This window comes from Hippopotamus amphibius, chromosome 7, assembly GCF_030028045.1.
Source record: "Hippopotamus amphibius kiboko isolate mHipAmp2 chromosome 7, mHipAmp2.hap2, whole genome shotgun sequence".
NCBI classification, from domain to species: domain Eukaryota; kingdom Metazoa; phylum Chordata; class Mammalia; order Artiodactyla; family Hippopotamidae; genus Hippopotamus; species Hippopotamus amphibius.
The window spans coordinates 650,720-672,148 of NC_080192.1; the positions used below are offsets into that span (position 1 = coordinate 650,720).

The following is a 21,429-nucleotide window of genomic DNA, read 5'->3' on the forward strand; positions in this document are numbered from 1 at the left end:
GAAGTTAAATGCAAAATACATATTTTTAAACCGAATAAAGATGCCCTATAGATTTTGGAAAGTTACCAGGAGGAAGGCACTGATGGGGTGGGTGGATCTTTCCTACTCACCCCTGGCTCCACAAAGATGCTGGACAGGAGAGGTGGGACATCTGGGTGTGGTGGGACACAGGCCTTTGCTCGCACCCCCTGGGGCGGCGGCTCAGGTCCCACGAGTGACCCTGGGGACACCGGAGCACCCTCCCTGGTGGGCTGGGGGCAACCTGCTGGGGGACGTCGGATGCTAGGTGTGGAGGGAGGCCCGGGGTGGGGACCGGAAGGTGGCCCGGGGGTCGCGGGTCGGAGCCTGTCCTGGACAGCCCCGCTGGTCCCGCAGGGGCGGGGGCCAGGGTGTGACCCTCGGGTCTTTATGACTCGGGAGGCTCTCACTGCCAGGGTGGGTCTGTGTGACCCCGACACCCGGCGCGGGGCGGGACCGCGTGACCCCGCGCGGGGCACGCGCCACTCGCGGGCCCTCCTCGCCGCGGACACCATGCCCCGCGCCCCACGCCCCGGCCCCGGCTCCGGCCGCGGCCGCGGCTCACACTGCAGCCCCTGCCCAGGGCCCTGCCTGGGTGCCCCCGACCGCGGCCCACGGGACCCCACGCCCCCCACGGCCCCCGCGCGCCGCAGTCCCCGGAGCCGCCGTCGGAGCCAAGCCCGGAGCCGCCCCGGGAGCCGCCCGCGCAGCCCCACGCCCCGCGCCGCCCGCCGCCAGCGCCCCCGGGCTGCACAATGCGCCGCGCGGCCGGGGCCCGTCGCCCCGGGCAACCGCAGGACGCGGGGCAGCGCGCCAGGGGGCGGGGGCGCGCGGCCCGGCCCGGGTGAGCACGGCGCCCGCGGCCCCCGCCCGCGGCATCCTCTCCGCCGCCGCGGGGTCCCGCCCTCCCCTTCCTCCGGAACCGCGACCCCAGAGCGGCCGAGCCCCGCACCTCTGGACCGGCGCCCCTCCCGCCCGGCCTGCCCCCGCCCCCCCACCCCCCTCCCCCGCCCCCCCACCCCCCTCCCCCGCCCCAGCCCGGGCCGCGCCCCTCCGAGCGCCCCGCTGCCGTCCAGCACGGATACCCGCTTTGCAGGCGCCCGGACGGCGGAGGGGAGCAAGGGCGCGGTGCCCGAGGCCGAGCCCCGGATGGAACCCGGGGAAGGGAAGCGGCTCCCGGCCACGTCGTCGGAAGGGGAGCGGCGAGGAGACCGCAGTCAGTACTGCCCGGTCCTGCGCGCGCCGCCCCGGGGGCCGCCGTCTGTTCTGTCGATCTGTCTGCCCGTCCTCAGTTCCAGGAGCCTCGCAATAAGTCGGTATCTCTGACTTGGTTCCTCAAGATGTGTTCAGGTTTTCTTGGATTTGCATTTTTAGAATCAAATGTTAATTTAAGGCCCACCCCCCACCGCGCGCGCACACACACAGACACACAGACAGACACGCACACAGACAGACACACAGACACAGACACACAGACACGCACACACAGACACACACACACGTCCTGCTGGGATTCTGGGATTCCGCTGAACCTCTGCAGCAACTGGGGCGAGAATTGACTTCTCGGTACCCAGATTTCTGACCGTGACCCTTAGCTCTTTCATTCTCGTCAGCGAGGTTCCCACTTTTAGTGACAGGTGTGCCAGAGCTTCGGTGAGAAGCACTCCCGGATAATCCGCGCCTAACACCGCTGTAGGTGGCGTTTTTGACTTTCATTTTCTAATTGTCTCGCGTGTCTAGAGATACAGCTGAATTCGTTTTCCTGGCTTGCGGGCTGGGGACCTTGCCAAATACAGGAGTCACTCACGTGATTAGATTTGTTACACACACAGTCGTCACCTGCAGATCTTTTCAGTCTGTACACTGCTTATTTCCTTTTCTCGCATTATTGCATGGGCCAGCACTTTTGAGTCTGATGTTGAGTAGATATGGTATAGTGAACTTCTTTTTCTGTTTCCAAACTCAGGAGAAGTGCTCAGTGTTTCACCATGACGTATGATGGATAAGATTCTTTTGTTTGTTTATTTGTTTTTAATATGATTTATTTTTTTCACAGTCCTTTGTCAAGTTTTCTTTGGCAAATTAATTTAAAATACTAAATTTTTATTTTAGAACCTAGTTTATATTTATATAACAAAGGCCCTAAATTGATCCAGATTCACCAGGATACCTTTTTCTAAGCCCTAATGGTTAATATTTTCCCTATAAAATGTACAAATATCTTTTAATTAAGTTGTCATTCACAAAAATTATAAATTAAACACGTATACATTCTTGTTGCTATAACTTTTAAAGGAAATTCACTTTATTCCTGGTTTACTGAGAGTTTTAAAACAAATAGTTGTTGCATTTTATCATGTCTTCTTCTGCATGTTTTTTCCTTTAGTCCATTGAAGGATTACATTATGAATTTTTAAATATTTAAACTTTGTATTCCTAGAACAAACACCACATGGTCATGCGTATTGTTTTATATTTCCCTGGATTTGATTTAAAAATGTTTTAAGATTTTTGTGTGTATTTTTATGAGTGAGATTGGCCTGTAATATTTCTTTCTTTTAAAAAGGTCCTTTTCAGGTTTTGGTATTAAATGTATGACCTCATAAAAAGACTTGAAAAAGAAAAAAAAAAACTTGAAAAGGCTTTTCTACCTTCCTCTTTACTGAAAGGGTTTGTATGTTTATGTTTGTTTGTTTGTTTGTTTTTCCTGAAATATTTGGGCAGATTGACCTGTAATGTCATCTAGGCCTGGCTTCATTGTGGGAAACATTTTAATTATGGAGTTAATTTGTTTAACAGAAATAGGCCCATCTGCATTTTCTATTTCTTTTACATCAATTTTGATAAGCAGTGTCATGTAAGGAAAATGTTCATTTCATATGAATTGCCAAATTATTGACATATGGATGTTCATGATATCTTTTTTTTAAATTGAAGTATAGTTGATTTACAATGTCATGTTAGTTTCAGGTGTACAGCAAAGTGATCTGGTTATATATATATATATATATACATATACATTTTTTTCAGATTCTTTTCCGTTATAGATTATTACAGGACATTGAGTATAGTTCCCTGTGCTATACAGTAGGTCCTTGTTGTGTATTTATTTTGTATATAGTAGTGTGTATCTGTTAATCCTAAACTCCTAATTTATTCCCCCCCGAGCCCCCACCTTTCCTTTTGGTAACCATAAGTTTGTTTTCTTTTTTTTTAAATTTTTAATATTTATTTATTTAAAATTTTTATTTATTTATTTATTTATTTATTTATTTATTTATTTATTTATTGGCTGTATTGGGTCTTCGTTGCTGTGCGAGGGATTTCTCTAGTTGCAGGGAGCGGGACCTACTCTTCTTTGCACTGCACTGACTTCTCATTGCTGTGGCTTTTCTTGTTGTGGAGCACAGGCTCTAGGCTCATGGGCTTCAGTAGTAGTGGCACGTAGGCTCAATAGTTATGGCTCATGGGCTCTAGAGTGCAGGCTCAGTAGTTGTGGCGCACAGGCTCAGCTGCTCCATGGCATGTGGGATCTTCCTGGACCAGGGCTCGAACTCCTGTCCCCTGCATGGGCAGGCGGACCCTCAACCACTGTGCCACCAGGGAAGCCCCATAAGTTTGTTTTCTACATCTCCGACTCTATTTCTATTTTGTAAATAAGTTCATTTGTATCATTTTTTAGATTCCACATATAAATGATACCATATGATGTTTGTCTTTCTCCACCTGACTTACTTGACATAATATGATCATCTCTAGGTCCATCCATGTTGCTGCAAATGGTATTATTTCATTCTTTTTTGTGGCTGAGTAATATTCCATTGTATACATGTATCACATCTTCTTTATCCATTCATCTGTTGATGGACACTTAGGTTGCTTCCATGTGTTGGCTACTGTAAATACTGCTGCTGTGAACATGGGGGTGCTTGTATCTTTTCAAATTAGAGTTTCCCAGATATACACCCAGGAATGGGATTGCTAGATCATATGGTAGCTCTATTTTTAGTTTTTTAAGGCCCCTCCATACTGTTCTCCACAGTGGCTGCACCAATTTACATTCCCACCAACAGTGCAGAAGGGTTCCCTTCTCTCCACACCCTCTCTAGCATTTGTTGTTTGTAGACTTTTTGATGATGGCCATTCTGACTGGTGTGAGGTGATACCTCATGGTAGGTTTGATTTGCATTTTTCTAATAATTAGCGATATCGAGCATCTTTTCATGTGCCTTTTTGTTATCTGTATGTCTTCTTTGAAGAAATGTCTATTTAAATCTTCTAGATCCCATTTTTTGATTGAGTTATTTGTTTTTTGACATTGAGCTGTATGAGCTGTTTATATATTTTGGAAATTAATCCCTTGTCAGTTGCATCATTTGCAAATATTATCTCCCAGTCCGTAGGTTATCTTTTTGTTTTGTTTATGGTTTCCTTTGCTGTGCAAAAGCTTTTAAGTTTAATTAGGTTAATTGCTTTTATTTCTGTTACTTTAGGAAATGGACCCAAAAAAATATTGCTGTGATTTATGTCAAAGAGTGTTTTGCTTATGCTTTCCTCTAGGAGTTTTAGCCAGTCTTACATTTAGGTCTTTAATCCATTTTGAGTTTATTTTTGTATATGGTGTCAGAAAATGTTTTAATTTTATTCTTTACATGTAGCTGTGCAGTTTTCACCGCATCACTTATTGAAGAGATGGTCTTTTCTCCATTGTATATCCTTGCCTCATAAATTAATTGACTTAAGTGCATGGATTTATTTCTGGGCTCTCTGTCCTGTTCCATTGATCTATATTTCTGTGTTTGTGCCAGTACCATGCCATTTTGATTACTGAAGCTTTGTAGTGTAGTCTGAAGTCAAGGAGTGTGATATCTCCAGCTCCATTCTTCTTTCTCAAGATTGTTTTGGCTATTCAGGGTCTTTTGTGTTTCCATACAAATTTTAAAATTATTTGTTCTAGTTCTATGAAAAATTCCATTGGTAATTTGATAGGGCTTGTATCAAATCTATAGATTGCCTTGGCTAGTATGGTCATTTTAACAATATTGATTCTTCCAATCCAAGAACATGGTTTAGATCCTTCTGGAAGGTCTGCTTGGGTGCTTTTTTCTGCCCCTTGGTTATGGGTTTCCAAGGAAGGTGTTGGCATGCCAGGCCTCCAATGGCCTCTGGAGGGGAAATTCTCTTTGTGTGCCTTTCTCACTTTTGGGAATCTTTCTGGGTGTCTGGACTGGGTACATTCAGATATCATTGTATTTTGTGACGATCCGGGGGTCTCCACTTGGTCCTCATGCCCCTTCAAGCTGCTTCTGCATCTTTTTGCTGTCCCCTCCCCCCAGCCTGTAGGTGCCCCAAGGTGCCCTGAAATCACCTGGACCAGGAATCCCAGTTGTCCTGCAGGCTCTGGTCCCCGCAGTGGGGCGGGGTGGGATGGGGTTTAGAAACCAAAAGCTGGGTATTAGGATGGGTCATTGCCCGGCTGTTTATGTGTTTCCTAGTTTGCCAAGTTTTCTGGAAGAATGGAAATTAATGTTTATTAATATATTTCTGCAACTGTTGAGATGGCATTTACAATTTTTCTTTATTCTCTTAACGTGGTGGATTTTACAATGCCTGGTTTTCTGACCCAGCCATGGAATCTTCCGTGCATGGTTTTGTCATGTGTGTGTGTGTGGAGTCCCGTCGGCCCGTGAGCTTGCTGTGTGCAGTGTGCTGGGAGCACTCAGACCGTCTCTACTCTCAGAACGAGTGGTATGAGATTAAACTTTCAGCAGCATTCACCCTGAAGCCATCAGCCCCGGAGTTTTCCTTATGGGAAGATTTTAAAATTCAGATTTAGTTTCTGTCTTGGGTAGTGGATTATTTCTGCTTGTTTTAGTAATTTGTATTTCTCCAGGAATTTGTCCATTTGTCTAAATTTCTAACATACTGCCATAAAGTACATAATATCCTCTTAGTTTTTAAGCATCTAAGGAGTTTTCCTGTCCTGTTATTACTTTTTTATGTCTTTTTTCTTTTAGTTGATCTCACCAATTATTTATTAATTTTATTAGTCGCAAATGTTTGGCATGATTGATCCTCTTTATTGAATTAAAAACATTTTGTTGAGACTTCCCTGGTGGTCAAGTAGTTAGGACTCTGAGCTCCCAATGCAGGAGGCTCGGGTTCGGTCCCTGGTCGGGGAACTAGGATTCCCTCATGTTGCACGGTGTGGCTTAAAAAAAAAACAAACCCCCCAAAACCCCAAAAAACATTTTGTTAATGTCTCCTGTGGTAATATCTGGTATTGATAATTTCTTTGGGTTTGACTTTGCTGTGTTTTTTCTAACATCTACGATGGATGCTTCACTAACTGTCCTCAGCCTTTATTATTTTTCACTATCTGCATCTATAGCTAAAAATTGCTTTAGAAACAGAACCTAGCCACAAGACTGGATACTTGGTATTTTAACTATCCTTTAGCTGAGAAACATACGTTACTTTTTATCCTGCTCTCTTTGACGCGGGTTATTCTGTGTGCTTGTGAGGTGAGGGTTGGACTGTCACATTCAATCCTTGTCCTCACTGACCTTTGTCAGTGGTTCTGTCCGTGACTGAGGGCAGTGCCTGCCACTGGCTGTGGCTTTACTTTGTCCTCCTGGTGGTCCTGCCAGCCCTGCTCTGGTTTGTACACTGACTTTGTCCAGAACTCCCCATGCATGGAAGCCCGTGGGAGGTACCTTGGTGTCTGCTTTGTTGGTTGACTGTACTGTGTTTTTTTTACCCCAAGTCTAGGGTTTGCCTTTTTGTTTTCTTAGCAGAGCAGAACGTTTCAATTTTGATAAAGTCTGATTTGCCCATTTTAGCTCCGATGGTCAGTAATTTTGTGTAGCATCTCGGACTTACTGCCTTGCCCAAGGCTGCGAGAGCCCCTCGCGGCTCCTGTGCCCACTTTCACACCCAAGCCTGTGACCCACGTCCGGTTACCATGTGTCCCCAGGTGGGGCGAGGGCTCGCCTATGTGGATGCACCGCTGCTGCAGCGCCATCCACACGGAGGGCCTCGGTGCTCTCCCTCATCTGCATCCATTAGCTCCGTGGATGTGGGTCTCTGGGGTCCACGTGGTGGAGGGAGCTGCAGCAGAAGCAGGTGTGTGTGTGGCTGGGGTGTCCAGAGTCTGCCTGTCCCACCTGGCATGCTCTTTGGACATCCACGTACCATGGGTCCAGGAGGCATCGGGAGGTGGGATGATCTGGGTGGGGTATGTATGTTGCAGGAGCATCTGCACCGTGGAATTCAGCCACCATCTGGGTGGGTGGCCCAGGGGTGGGCGTGGAGGTGAAGCACAGAGGTCTGAGGTCCAGGCCTGGGCGCGGCCACAGTTAGGGCATGGGGAGAGAGAAGGGGCGGCAGTGAGGGAGGGAGAGCGGGGCTCAGGGGAGGAGGGACTGGCTGTCCGAGCATCCATTGCTGCCAGAGGCCGGGACCCAGGGAGTGACCATGGCCTGTGCATGTGTGACCTTGACCTGAGCTTGTCTGTGGTGGAGCCGGCGGACGGGCTGTGGAGAGAGGAGAGCTGAGCGGCTGGAGCAGGGAGTGGGCAGGGTACAGGGAGGAGGGCTTTCATTTTACTTGTTCACATGGACGCTGCTACACTGCTGTGTGCTGATGGGAGTCTGGTGGCCAGGGTCCCAGAGAGGAGCTCGGAGGGGCGGGTGGCAGGGAGGGTGGCCCAGGCAGAGACTGAGGGCTGACCAAGTGCCGTGGGGGGGCTGGACCAGGGAACTAGGCTGGTGTCTCCCAAGTCCACATGTCACTTGTGTGCTTTTTCCTTTGCCTTGATGTCTGTTTCTCTTTTGCAGAATTAAAACGAGGAATTTCCCAAGACTTGATTTCTTCCCCCGAATTGGACAAATACAAAATAGCGAGACAGTTAACGGAAAAGGCAATTAAGGTAAATGCTGTCTGGGGCTCTGTGGGGAGGGGTGCTTTCTAAGAACAGAAATTCATTTTGGAGTTTGGAGAGTGAGTCCGTCACCTCTGACGTGCGCCCCAGCTGAGGTGCCCCCCAAAGTCCTGGCCCCCACATGGAGGCTTGTGCCAGAGTTACTTTATATTTCAGCTTACTTTTGAAATAGGTAATGCTTTCGAAATTCAAAAACTGCAGACATACAGGGCAAAAATCTCTCGCACAGCCATGTGGTCGTGTGACTGCAGCTGTGGACACATATCCGGGACAAAGGACAGACTCCTAGTGACTCACAGACCCCTCCCATCAGCCACGCCTGCCCCAGGCCCCCAGGTGACACGGTGAGGACACTTGTGTGTGAGAGGGGTTTGTGCCTAGGAGAGGAACTCAGGCTCTGTGGGGTAGCCGGCATACCCACCCACTTCCCAGAGGGGGAGGCCTACCTTTCCCCAGAAAGGGAGTATTTAGAGGAGATAAGGAAAGACAGCATTCTTCAGATGGGGGCAGATGGCACCACGGCTGCCACTCTGAGAACCTGGTCCTCTGTCCTTATCACACGTTCATCTTGCTCAGGCTGGGACAGTGGGGAAGCACCAAGAAATCCAACACATGTTAACACGCGGAAACGTGCTCATTCCCTTAACTTCCTCCTGAAGCACAGCACACGCATGCGAGTGCACAGATCATAAATGCACAGCTCTGGCTGTGGTGGACTGGATGCACCTGGAGAGAAGCGCACAGCACAGGCGACGCGTGTAGTCAGCATCATCCCCTGCAGCCACAGCAGAGCACGTCCGCCCCTTCGGGAGCTGCCTCCTGCCCTCGTCATTCCCAAATCGTGGCAACCACGGACGTGCTTTTTGTGCTTCTTATCGCTGTCCTTTCTGGGATTTCATATAAATAGAATTTAATTTTCAGATTTTCTTCTGAGACCTTAAAACATATAAACATTCAGGGCTACAAACATCCCTCTAAGTACTGCTTTAGCTGCATTTCAAAATATTTCATATTATTACTTTTCATTAATGGTGGGTTACTTAAAAGTATAGTTCTTCGTTTCTAAACTGGTGGGTATTTTTCTAGTTATTTTGTTAGTGATTTCTAGTTTGATTGCCTGTGGTGGGAACAATGTTACTTTGTTGAAAGGTGCTCAGATCTGCTTTATGCCTAGCATTTTGTTGATTTATATGAAAGTTGATGTAGAGTGCTCTCTTCACAGCCATCGGGGTAGAGGCTGTTATCTGAGTTGTTCAAGTCTTCTAGCCTTATTGAAATTTTTTGTCTGTGTTCTCTAATTTACTGAGAGAAGCATATTAAATATCCTATTGTAATTGTGGATTTGTCTACTTTGTGTTTCTGCCAGCTTTTGCTTTATATAATTTATAGCCTCTTAATGGGTGCAAAAATATCTTTCTAGTGAATTGAATGTTTTCCTTAATTATGGGATGATTTTCTTTACTTTAGTGATGTTTATTTGTCCCAAAGTGATGATTTCTGTCTCATATTTAGACCCTTTTATTATCTATCTATCTGTAGGTTTGTGCTTTTGATTTTATCCTGTAAACAACATAGATTTAGGTTAAACAAAAAAGATACAGTCTGGCACTCTTTACCTTTTAACTGGATCATTTTGTGCATTTATCTATAATTAAACATTGGCATATTCCCATCATGTTCCATTCATTCGGTTTGTGCCGTCTGCTCAGTTTTCCTCTCCTTTCACGCCTCCTGGTGGACGGATTACTTTTTATAATTCCATTTCCCCTGCCTATGTTAGATGTCTTATGCTCATTTTTGTCCTTTTGTAGTTCCCTTATGTATTATACTCTACTGATTTGTTAAAGTTAATCAAATTTTCTGAAGTCGTTCAGTTTGACTCAAGTTAAGCAGAGGATTGGGGGCGGCTGGGAGGTCTGGCAGGAGCTGTGGGGCACTGACATTCGTGCCGCTGTCACGCTGCCCACCCGCCTCTCCTCACCGCGGCACCTGTTGTGGTGCATGGCCTCGTTGGGGGTGAGGCCAGGCTTTGGACCAAGGTTCTGAGTAGAAGGAGGCTTAGCGAGCTTTCATGTGGGCACTGGACCTTGAGCTCTTAGGGTCTGGCCACAAGCCCGCAGGTTCTTGGCGTGTGTTCCTGGTCCTCCCACTGGGACCTGTGTTAGCTACCAGAGCTGCGTGACAAATCACCATGAACTCAGCTGCTTAAACACACCCACGTATTATCTCACAGCTCCTGCGGTCAGGGGTCCAGGCTGGGTCCTCTGCTCAGCGTCCATCAAGGGTGAAATGAAGCATCAGCCGGGTGGGGTCTCATCTGAAGGCTCAACAGGGGAAGGACCGGCTTCCAAGCTGCCTCAGCTTGTGGGCAGAATTAATTTCCTTGTGGCACCTTCTTGAAAGCCAGCAGCAGAGAGAGACAGTCTCTGCTGTTTTCCGTCTCTGACTTGAGAGAAGCCTGGACCCTCAGGCACACCTGGTTAAGTCAGGCCCACCCAGGATAATCTGTCTTTCAAATTCAGAGTCTAAGTAGGGACCCCAGTGAGTTTGAGCTGGCCCCTGCTGCCCCGGCCTCCTCTGCTCTCACAAGCTCACGAGGCCCTCAGCTCACTGCGGACCACAGCCCTGTTCCTGACCCTGCCCTGCAGCCGCCACCCTCTGACCCTGTTCCAGGATGTGTCCAGGCCGTGTCCTCAGCGGCATGGGCCCCGGGGCTCCAGCGTGACCATCACTCTCCTCTGCCTGTCCCTCAGCTGGGAAGGGAGGGCGCAGCCGCCACCACCGTCCTGCCTGGCCCGGGGGGCGGGCTCACCCCCGCCGTGGTGTGCAGAGTCCCGGCTCCCCGGCGCTGCCTGGGCTGTTGGTGCTGCCCCTCTGGCGCTTCCGGGCATGTGTGTCCCCCTCCCCCTCCTCAAACCTCGGGCAGCTCCCCGACCCCAGGCATGACGGGCCGTTACCTTTGTAGAGAAAAGAAAGCCGCAGAGCACAGGCCCTTGGGCCCCGCCCCACATCCCACCTTGCAGACCCGAACCTGCCCTGAGCTGGGGACGGAGCCTCGGGAACCACCGAGGTCCTGGCTGTGCTGTGTGTGCCTCCTGGCCTCTGTGTGAGTGTGAGCGAGAACTGCGTGTGCAAGGCCCCCACACTCAGAACAGCGGACGCACACGTGGCAGAGGTGGGCCTGCCCGGGGGTGGCCCGGCCCCACCCCGTTGGCCTCCCGCCGTCCTGGGTGATGTTCTCGGGAGAGAACACAGTGTCTTCCTGCCGTTGCGGCCCGTGTCATCCTGATAGCAGGCTCCTCTCACAGAGACACAATTAAATCGTTTTCAATTCTTTAATGTCAATACCCTCTTGCAATTTGAGGAAAAGAAGATCTTCTCCATCTACGGACACTACCCGGTGATCCGGGCCGCCCTGCGGAGGAAGGGCTGGGTGGAGAAGAAGTTCCACTTTCTGCCCAAGGTCGTTCCGGGTGTCGAAGACGAAGGGGCAGGGGTGCCGGGTAGAGTATCGGAGGCGCCTTGTGTTTCAGTGTGAGACTTCGTGTGTCTGTGACGAGGACCAGACGTTTCGGTTCTGTGGGCCCCATGCTGTGGCCTCCCCCTTGGGGAAGGGGTCACCTCCCAGCCCCCGCCCTGGGCGTCCAGGCACTGACGAGCCGTTCAGATCCTGGTACCAGTCACTTTTCGGTGTCCCACCGTCCGCGCCCAGGCCTCCTCCTGTGTCCAAATGGTGTCCATCGTCCTTTAGTGGCCTGGGCCTGACCGTCCCTCCTCTGGCCCCAGCTCCCCACTGGCCACTGCTTGGCCGCCTGCAGTGCCCACTGCACCCAGCCCCTGGCCACCTGGTCCTCCCTGACCCCACCTGTGCCTACCCCGCCCCTCTGCACAGAGTCTGCACCCTCTTGGCTCCTGCGTCTGCGCTGGGCCCCCTCCCACGTGGTCGTTGAGACCCAGCTCACGCCTCTGGCCACGTCCTGGGTCCCCGACCCTGGCACGGCCCCTGGTGGGGGTGCCTGGCAGTGGACGCTTGGATGGGTACCGTGGCCCAAGCCTGACTTGGCCCTGCTCTTCTGGGACACACGCGGGCACCTGCTCTGCACGGGGCCCTGTCGTAGGCCCGGCTGTGCTCAGGCCTTCCGGCCGAGATATACTGATATCTCCCGTGTGTCGTGTTTGCAGAAAACAAACGTGCCGAAGGCAAAGAAAATCAAGAAGTGGCTTTGGAGGAAACAAACGACATCCACGATGTGATGGTAGGTCCCCGTGGGCTCCCGAGGGGCCTCGGCTGACGTTTACCGGCCTTTGCGCCGTGTCCTGGGGCGGGGGACTGGTGAATGCGGCAAAGCCAGTCACACCCGGCCTCGAGGATGTGCATGCGTGTGCACGGGTGTGCGTCCGTGTGTCCTGTGTCTCTGTGTGTCCACGTGTGCGCCTCCACCCGTGCTCCCGTGTGAGCAGGCAAACTGGGCCTGTCGTCCGTGGAAACCCTGCGGGACAGGATGGGAAGAGCCCCCGGCGGAGGTGGGGGAGGCTGACTCTTCTGGACGCGTGTGGCCCCCCAGGGCTGCCGCCCGGCCTCGACGGCAACGGGCTCTGCAGAGCCGTGCTGGACGGGGGGGGGCGTCTGATGGCCCATAACGGGGGGGTCACTGCAACTCAGGGGAAGAACAGACAGTAAAAACGAGACCAAACAGCCTCACCGTGAGGAAGCGCGACGTGTTGACCACACTGAGGAGCTCCTGTCCCTCAGGAGACCCCGTGAACAGGGCAGACAGACGAGCACTCGGGGAGCTACTTGCAGGGCGGCCAGTTGAAAGCTCTGATACGCAGAACACATGACCACTCACACGTCAGGAAGAGAGGACGATCAAATGGAAAAACCGGCCAAGGCCCACCAGGCCGGGGAGCAGGGCAGTGCAAGTGCCCAGAGCCGATTCCTTTCTGTGAAAGTCGACTGTGAGGCTGGGGGGCGCCCGCGGGTGGGGCTGCGGGGAGCCTGGGGGTCTCAGGTCCCGGTGGCCAGGCCTGTGCAGGAACGTCCGCTCTAGACCTGGGCCGTCCCTCACCCTGGGCACCCGGTGGCCACCACGCTCTTCTCTGTGCCCCCGTGCACCACGGTTCATCGCATGCTGTGACGAGCGACACAGGCGGGGAAGTGGCAGCCGGAGCTGTAGCCATCGCCCTCAGAGCAGGGACGAGGACCAAGGGCTGGAGCCCAGCCTGCGGGGAGCCGGGCGTGTGCATACTGGAAGTGGCGTGGGCGGCCCGGGTCCCAGCAGCCCCCTCCCCGCACTCCCAGCAACAGTGCTGGTGTCGGCGGGGAGGAGCCGGTCCTGCCGGAACACAGGGGTCAAGGTGGACTGACCCGAGTCACAGGGGGTTCGGGGGCCCTGACATGCTGTCTGTGGACAATGGCCCCAAAGGGTCTTCGCCAAGGTGTCTGCGTCGTCTCTAGGGGTAGGATTTTGGAGAATCCTTTCCTTTCCTAGTACCCTTTTGTATGGTTAGAATTTTTGACCAAACACAAAAGCACAGACACCAAGGAGACCCCAGTCTAGCTTCAGCCACTCTCCTAGGCCCCGCACTCTGAAGGCACGGGGGGCAGCAGAGGAGCCCGTGTCCCGGGGGCCAGGGAGGGGGATTCTCCCAGGTCCACCGGCACATCCCTGAGGCTGGCGTGGGAACCCACGGGGCGGGAAGCTCAGACCCCACTCGCTGCCTCTGCATCCCAAAGCCCAAACCCCCCACTGCCATGTGATCAGAAACCCTGTGTGGTCATGGCTGGTCCCACGCAAGCCCGTGGGAGGCCCCTGAGGAACGTGCGAGGCTGCATTAGGATAGGAGGGTCCCAGAAACCACACACCGCTTCTCACCCAAACCCCGGTGCCTATACACCGGCAAGTCCCACCGTCAGAGATGTGAGCCTTTGGTGCTGGGTATTGATAAAGGCTTCTTCTTGCCAGTCCAGGTTGGTGAAAAATGAAACACCGTACTTTCTCTGGACCATCAAAAGGGACATCATTGACTTTCACAGCTTGAGCTGTGGCCAGATGCTGAATCACTACAGGAAGACGGCATCCTTCACCACCAAGGTGAGTGCGAGGGCTCGGGGCGGGAGGGGTGCAGGCCTGGGGCAGCGCCCTGCCTCCGGAGCTGGGAGAGCCACTCGTGCACCGGTCACCTCGGGGCTCCTCTCCGGGACTGGAGCCTGCTCTGGCCTGGCCAGAGGCCACCACCCGGCATCAGTGTCCGGAGTCGCTCAGGACCTGCTGCCCGCAAACTGCCCCCCAGAGCCCCTGAGCCCCTCGCCCGGTGTCTCTGGGCGGCCCCGAGGCCACAGAAGCACGGTCCTCTGGGCACACAGGCCAAGCCCAGGATGGGGCAGGTGACGGCTGCCCCTGCAGCCTGACCCAGGCTCTAGGCCCTGGAGGGGCTCCAGATCCCGGGGGGCTGGGCCACCCCCACCTGGGCTGTGACTTCCAGCAGCAGGGGGGCACTGCCACACGGGCACTTCCTGCCCTTACCCCCTCCAGGCGGCCGTTCTCCATTTACCCTGAAGGCCGAGGGTGGGGGCGGGCCAGCCCATGACGGACAGGCTTGAGTGTCCCCTTGGGAGAGATGGGGTAAAGGGGCTTCCTGGCAACAAGTGGACCATCCCCTCCGTACTGAAGGGTGACACAGGGGCAGGGACAAAGCTCACGGCTGCTCCTGGGGCTCCCTGTGGGGGTCTGCCACCCCCCCCCCATGCATCCCTGCCAGGCCTTGGGCCACTGTGTCCCTCTGGGTGTGGGTGATGCCTGAGGGTGGCCCAGTGGGGCCGGACTCGCCGCAAAGACCCCCAGATAGGGCCAGCACCAACGTGCCCAGCAGCTGACAGGTGCTACGTGTCCCGGGCGTGTGGCACTGTTCTGCCAGCGGGTTGATGAGTGGCCCTGGGTCTCTTTAACGACTAGAGTGTCCAGAGGGCAGAGTGCGGCGGGGGGTGCGCTGTAGACCAGTGAGCTCTCTCCCCTGCCTCTCCGGGGCCTGAGCTCTGGCCATTCAGGGACTGGGAGGTGGACGCAGCGACCCCGCTCTGGGTGCCCCCAGACGGCCCCGCCGGCCCTTGGGCTTCCCGCGCCCGCCCCTGACCAGAGGGTGAGCCCGAGGCCCTGGCCTGCACGTTGGGTCAGCTGGCTGCGCGGCCAGCTGGCCAGGGGCGGAGGGGCCGGGGAGCCGGGGAGGGCCCGCGGCAGGAGGCCCCCGGAGCCGGTGCCGCCCAGCGAGGCCCGTGGGCGCTCAGGCTGGCCTGAGCTGGGCCGGCGTGTGGCCCGCGGGCCTGACGTGCGCTGTCTCTGGAGATCGGGCTGTGCGCCAGCATGCGGAGCCTGCCGTGGTACGTCCAGGCCGACCCCGACTCCTTCTTCCCGCGCTGCTACGGCCTCCGCACCGAGAGCGAGAAGCAAGAGTTCCTGGGTGAGTGGCCAGCGGCGGCCGGGCGCCTGGCAGGCCGCCCCGAGCTGGAAACCCCGCGGCACCTCTCTCTGCCCGCCTCCCCGCAGGATGGGCCGCAGGGCTGGGGTGGCGGGTGGGGCTGGTGGGGGAGGGCCCGGTCCCATCCCAACACCTGGGGCCTCGGCAGTTTCACGGAGTGGGAGCCAGTCTAGAAACTTCCGTGGGCAGTGTCCGCAAGGCAGGCGGCCAGGGGAGGCCGTGGAGCCTCGTGTCGGCAGCCGGTTCTGACAGGGCTTCCCGGAGACGCCGACGTGGAGATGGTGCTGGGCCTGGGCCTGGGCGCCTGGGGCACCCGGGGACGAGGGGCTCTGGGCTGGGGACAAAGGATGGTTCCTGGTTTGACCTGCCTGGAGGCAGAGGAGACAGAAAGAGACGGTCAGGGCAGGCAGGGAGGGGGTCGTTCGGGGGGACCTGTGTTTCCAGAGCACCCACCCGGGGGGCCGTGGAGAGGCGGCATTTGCCCAGCACCCGTGCCCTGTGCCCTGACGCCAGGCTGGGGCTCCCAGGAGCCAGTGGCCAGATGCAGGACAAGGCAGGGTCGGGGGGCCCGGAGTGAGACGTGTGGTGGGGTCACAGGATGGGGGGGTGGGGGGTGGGCCGCAGACCCAGAGGGGAGGGCGGCCGAGGGCAGCAGGCTGGGTGGCTCCAGGCCAGCCCTAGAGCGGGCTGTGCGCCCACGCGTCCCCGGGCAGAGGGGCTGGTGGCCTAGGAGCATGTGTTCCGATGGACGGAGGAGGGCGGGTGAGGGGCTGCTCACGTCCTGGATGCTTCCAGGGTGGGTGGATGCCAGGTGGAGGGCCCTCCGCTGAGCTGGGGCAGGAGCAGGTTTGCTGGCGCACCCCCGACGGTGTGGGGTGGGGTCTGGGGTTGGGGTGGGGAGCCGCCTCGCCCCCCCAGCCACACCCCCGGCTGTGACAGGTGCTCCGCGCCAGCCCGGGCCCCACGCCTGGGTCTGGGGGACTCGAGCTGCCTTCTGTGCCTGGTGGGTGCGGCAGGACCCCCAGCCACCCACAGTTAGAGCTGTGGGGGCCAGCACGTCCAGGAAGGTCCAGAGGGGCTCCTGTGATGGGGAGGGTCCTGGTGCTGTCAGCAAGGGGCCCTTCTAGAGGGTCCCTGTGTGCAGGCAGGAGGACGTGGGCTGAGGACCGCGGCCCTGGGTGCACAGGAGAGGGACAGGAAAGGGGGTGCGTGGATCCTGCCTCTGGGCCCGTGGGCAGGGTGGGTGTGTGGCTGGCGTGGAGGTCCTGGGGTGTGTGAGACTCCCCTCCGCAGAGGAGCGGGGACGAGGAGGGTGGAGGCGGAGGGTGTGGGCCGAGCGGGGCAGTGGAGGACCGCCTGGCCCCCGGAGGCTGTGAGGCAGGAGTGAGGCCCCCACACGTGGCGGGCCACTCGGGCTGAGAATGGCTGGTGCCGGCTGAGGTCCCTGTCCCCAGCGCAGGCAGAGGGAGCGAGGCCTTGTGTCCTTTCAGACGACTTCCGGCGCACGGTGGCCTCCAGCATCCTCAAGTGGGTGGTCAGCCACCAGGACTGCAGCAGGAGCAGACCCAGGAGCCGGAGGGAGGAGGCCGGCGACTGTGACCCCAGCAGCAGGAAAGGTGTGTGGGCGCCGAGGCCATGCCGCGCGCGGGGACAGGGGCAGGAGGGGCTGCGCGGCTGCGTGTCCAGGACGGGGTGCGGCTCCGCCCTGACCCCCGGTCTCTCCCGGCAGATTCCCGTGGGAACGGCACTCCTGGGTCGTGATCGGAAACGTGGGCCGCCATGAGTGTAGGCCTACAATACCCCAATGAGTCTATTTTTGCTGTCATTCACTTTAACAGAACCGTTTAGGTTGACAGCAGAAGTGAGGAGGAGGTACAGAGATGCCCCATGTGCCCTGTGCCCCACCTCTGCCTGTGTCAACGTCCTCCTCCAGATGGCATGCTTGTTACAGCTGCTGAAGCTACCCTGACACGTCATCATCACCCAGAGTCCGTAGCTTCCATCAGGGCTCCCTCGCAGTTTGGACAGGTGTAGAGTGGCGTGCATCCATCGATACAGCAGCATCAGAGTAGTTTCACTGCCCTAAAAATCCTCTGTGCTCGGCCCCTTCATCCCTCCTTCCAACACCTGATCTTTTTATTTTTATTGTCTCCACAGCTTTGCTGTTTCCAATATGTCATAGAATTGGAATCATACAGTATGTATGATTCAGACAGGCTTTTATCTTATTATTTTATTTATTTTTTAAAATAATTTTAAAAAATCTTATTTATTTTTTGGCTGTGTTGGGTCTTCGTTGCTGTGCACGGGCTTTCCCTAGTTGCACAGAGTGGGGGCTACTCTTCGTTGTGGTCCAAGGGCTTCTCATTGTAGTGGCTTCTCTTGTAGAGGAGCATGGGGCTCTAGGCGTGTGGGCTTCAGTAGTTGCACCATGCAGGCTCAGTAGTTGTGGCACATGGGCTCAGTAGTTGCAGCACACGGGCTTAGTTGCTCCGCGGCATGTGGGATCTTCCTGGAGCGGGGCTCGAAAGCGTGTCCCCTGCATCGGCAGGCAGATTCTTAACCACTGCGCCACCTAGAAGTCCCTAGATTCATTTTTTTTTTTTTTTTTGCATGCAATGTCCATTTGTTTCAGCACTATTTGTTTGAAAAAAACCTATCTTTGCTCCATTGTACTGCCTTTATGCCTTTGTCAAAGATCAGCTGACTATTTGTATGGGTCTGTTTCTGGGTTCTCTATTCTGTTCCACTGATCTTTTTCTCTGTTTGTCACCAATACTGCACTATCTTGATAATTGTAGATTTATACTTAGGCTTGAAGTTGGATGGTGTCAATCTCCAACTTCGTTCTTCTCCTTCAACCTTGTGTTGGCTTTCTGGATTTTTTTGCCTCTCCATATAAACTTTAGAATCAGTTGGTCAATATCTACAAAATAACTTGCTGGGGTTTTGGTTGGGATTATTTTGAATCTATAGATCAAGTTGGGAAGCACTGACATCTTGACGGTGAGTCTTTCCTATCCAGGGACACAGAATATCTTTTCATTAATTTGTTCTTCTTTGACTTAGCTCATCAGAGTTTTGTGGTTTTCCTCATATAGATCTTGTACATATTTTTTTATATTTATTTACTTATGTATTTATTTCATATTTGGAAAGCTAATGTAATAGTGCTGTGTTTTTTATTTAGAATTCCAATTATTCATTTCTGACATATAGGAAAGTGATCAACTATTATCACTTATTAGTTCCAGAAGTTTTTTGTCAACTCTTTCAGATTTTCTACATAGACAGTCATGTCATCTGTGAATAAAAACAGTTTTATTTCTTCTTTCCCAATCTGTATACTTTTAATTCTTGTCTTATTGCATTATCTAGGATTTCTACTATGATGTTGAAAAGGAGTGGTGAGAGAGGACATCCTTGCTTTGCTCCTGATTTTAGTAGGAAAGTGTCTAGTTTCTCATGATTAAGTATGTTAGCTGCAGTTTTTTGTAGCTATTCTTTATCAAGTTGAGGAACTTCTTCTCTATTCCTAGTTGCTGAGAGTTTTTTTAAATCATGAATGGATGTTGAATTTTTTCGAATGCTTTTTCTGCATCTATTGATATCATGTACTATTTCTTCTTTAGCCTGTTGATATGGTAGATTGTATTAATTGATTCTTGAATGTTTTTGCATACCTGGGATAAATGCCACTTGGTTGTGGTGTGTAAGTTTTATACATTGTTAGATTTGATTTGCAAATATTTTGTTGAAGATTTTTGCAAATATATTTATGAAAGATTGTGGTCAGTAGTTTCTTTTCTTGTAATGTCATTGTCTGGTTTTGGTATCAGGGTAATGCTGCCCACATAGAGTGAGTTATGAAGTATTCCCTCTGCTTCTGTTGTCTGAAAGGGATTGTAGAGGATTGGTGTAACTTCTTCCTTAAGTGCTTGGTAGAATTCACCTGTGAATCCATCTGGGACTGGTGCTTTCTGTTTTGGAAAGTTATTAGTTATTGATTTGATTTCTTTAATAGATATAGGCCTATTCAGGTTGTCTATTTCTTCTTCTGTGAGCTTTGGAAAATCAGTCCATTTCACCTAGATTATAAAATTTGTGGGCATAAAGTTGTTCATAGTATTCCTGTATCATGCTTTTATTTATTTATTTATTTATTTATTTATTTATTTATTTATTTATTTATTTATTATTATCCTTTTAATGTCCATGAGATCTGTAGTAATGTCTCTTCTTTCTTTTATGATATTAGTAATTTATGTTATCTATCTTTTTTTGTTTTTAGTTTGCTTGGCTAAATACTTGTTGATTTTATTGATCTTTTCAAAGAGCCAACTTTTGTTTTCACTTATTTTCTCTATTGATTTCCTGTTTTCAATTTCATTGATTTCTGATCTAATTTTTATTATTTATTTTCCTCTGCTTATTTTGGGTTTGATTTGTCCTTCTTTTTCTGGTTTCCTAAGATGGAAGCTTAGATAATAGGTTTCACATCGTTCTTCTTTTCGAATCTGTGCATTTGTGGAATAAATTCCCCTCTAAATACTGCCTTCATTGCATCCCACAAGTTTTGATAAATTGTATTTTTATTTTCATTCAGTTCCAAATATTTAAAATTTTCTTGAGATTTTTTTTTTCTCTGAACCATGTGTTATTTAGATTTCTGTTGTTTAATCTCCATGTATTTGAGGATTTTTCCAGCTATATTTCTCTTATTGATTCCTGGTTTAATTCCGTTGTGGTCTGAGATTGGACGTCTTATGATTTCTGTCCCTTTACATGTGTTAAGGTGTCTTATGGCCCAGAATGTGGTCTGTCTTGGTAGATATTCCTTGTGATCTTGAGAAGAATGTGTGTTCTGCCACTGTTGGATGAAGTAGTCTGTAGATGTCATTGTATACATTTAAGTGATGGTGTTGTTGAGTTCAGTTGCGTCCTTACTGATTTTCCGCCTGCTGCATCTCCTGATAGAGGGGCATTGAAGTCTCTGACTCTAATAGAGGATTCATCCAGTTCTCCCTGAAGTTGTCAGTTTGTGCCTCATGTATTTTGATGCTCTGTTGTTACGCACATGCATGTTAAGTATTGTTATGCCTTCTTGGCACATGGACCCCTTCATCATCATGTAACATTCCCTTCTTCCCTGATAGTTTTCCTTGCTCTGAAGTCTGTTCTGTCTGAAATTAGTATAGATACCCCTGCTTTCCTTTATTAGTGTTACATGGTATATTTCTCCCATCCCTTTGCTTTTAATCTATGTGTCTTCATATTTACAGTGGAATTCTTGTTGAAAGCATACAGTTGGATCTTACTGTTTGATCAACCCTATAATCTCTTTTAATTGGAGCATGTAGATCATTGACATGTAAAGCAGTTATTGATACGGGTGGAGTAACAGCTACCATATTTATTACTGTTTTCAATTCATTGCCCTTGTACTATGTCCCTATTTTTCCTTCTACTCTTTTTCTGCCTTTTGTGGTTTTAATTGAGCATTTCATATGAGTTCATTTTCTTTCTTTTCCTAGCATAGAAGATATATATATCTATATAAATATATAGATATGTATAGATATATATACACATTTTTGGTGGTTGTCCTATAGTTTGCAATATATATTTACAATGAATCCAACTTCATTTTCAAGTAACACTGAGCACTTTACAGTAATGGGAATATTTTATAACAAAAGGTTCCTAATTCCTTCCTCCTGTGCCCTGGATCTTTGATGTCATTTAGTTCACTTATCCATAAGCTATAATCTGGATACATTTTTACTATTATTGTTTTTAATAATTATTATTAAATTACTATGTTCTGTCAGATCAGTTAAGGATTAAGAACGTAAAGTTTTACCCCATTCTGCCATGCAGTGTGTAACCTGGAGCTCATGGCAGCTCTCTCTTTGAACCTCCATAGACCAAGGGCAGCAATATCTGCTCTACCCACCGCTCAGAGGTCAGAGCCGGTAACAGAGCATTTCTTC

General features: G+C 51.5%; 1 protein-coding gene across 1 annotated transcript in view; it reads left to right on the forward strand.

Moving 5' to 3' along the window:
• The first annotated feature begins 531 nt into the window (after positions 1 to 531).
• Positions 532 to 21,429, forward strand: part of TTLL8 (tubulin tyrosine ligase like 8) — a 40,101-nt gene continuing 19,203 nt past the window's right edge. Inside the window, exons 1-8 of the mRNA XM_057741629.1 lie at positions 532 to 862; positions 1,115 to 1,234; positions 7,857 to 7,948; positions 11,325 to 11,463; positions 12,143 to 12,216; positions 13,927 to 14,055; positions 15,304 to 15,418; positions 16,927 to 17,052. Of these exons, the coding sequence (XP_057597612.1) occupies positions 532 to 862; positions 1,115 to 1,234; positions 7,857 to 7,948; positions 11,325 to 11,463; positions 12,143 to 12,216; positions 13,927 to 14,055; positions 15,304 to 15,418; positions 16,927 to 17,052 (1,126 nt within the window). The remainder of the gene's footprint in view (positions 863 to 1,114; positions 1,235 to 7,856; positions 7,949 to 11,324; positions 11,464 to 12,142; positions 12,217 to 13,926; positions 14,056 to 15,303; positions 15,419 to 16,926; positions 17,053 to 21,429) is intronic.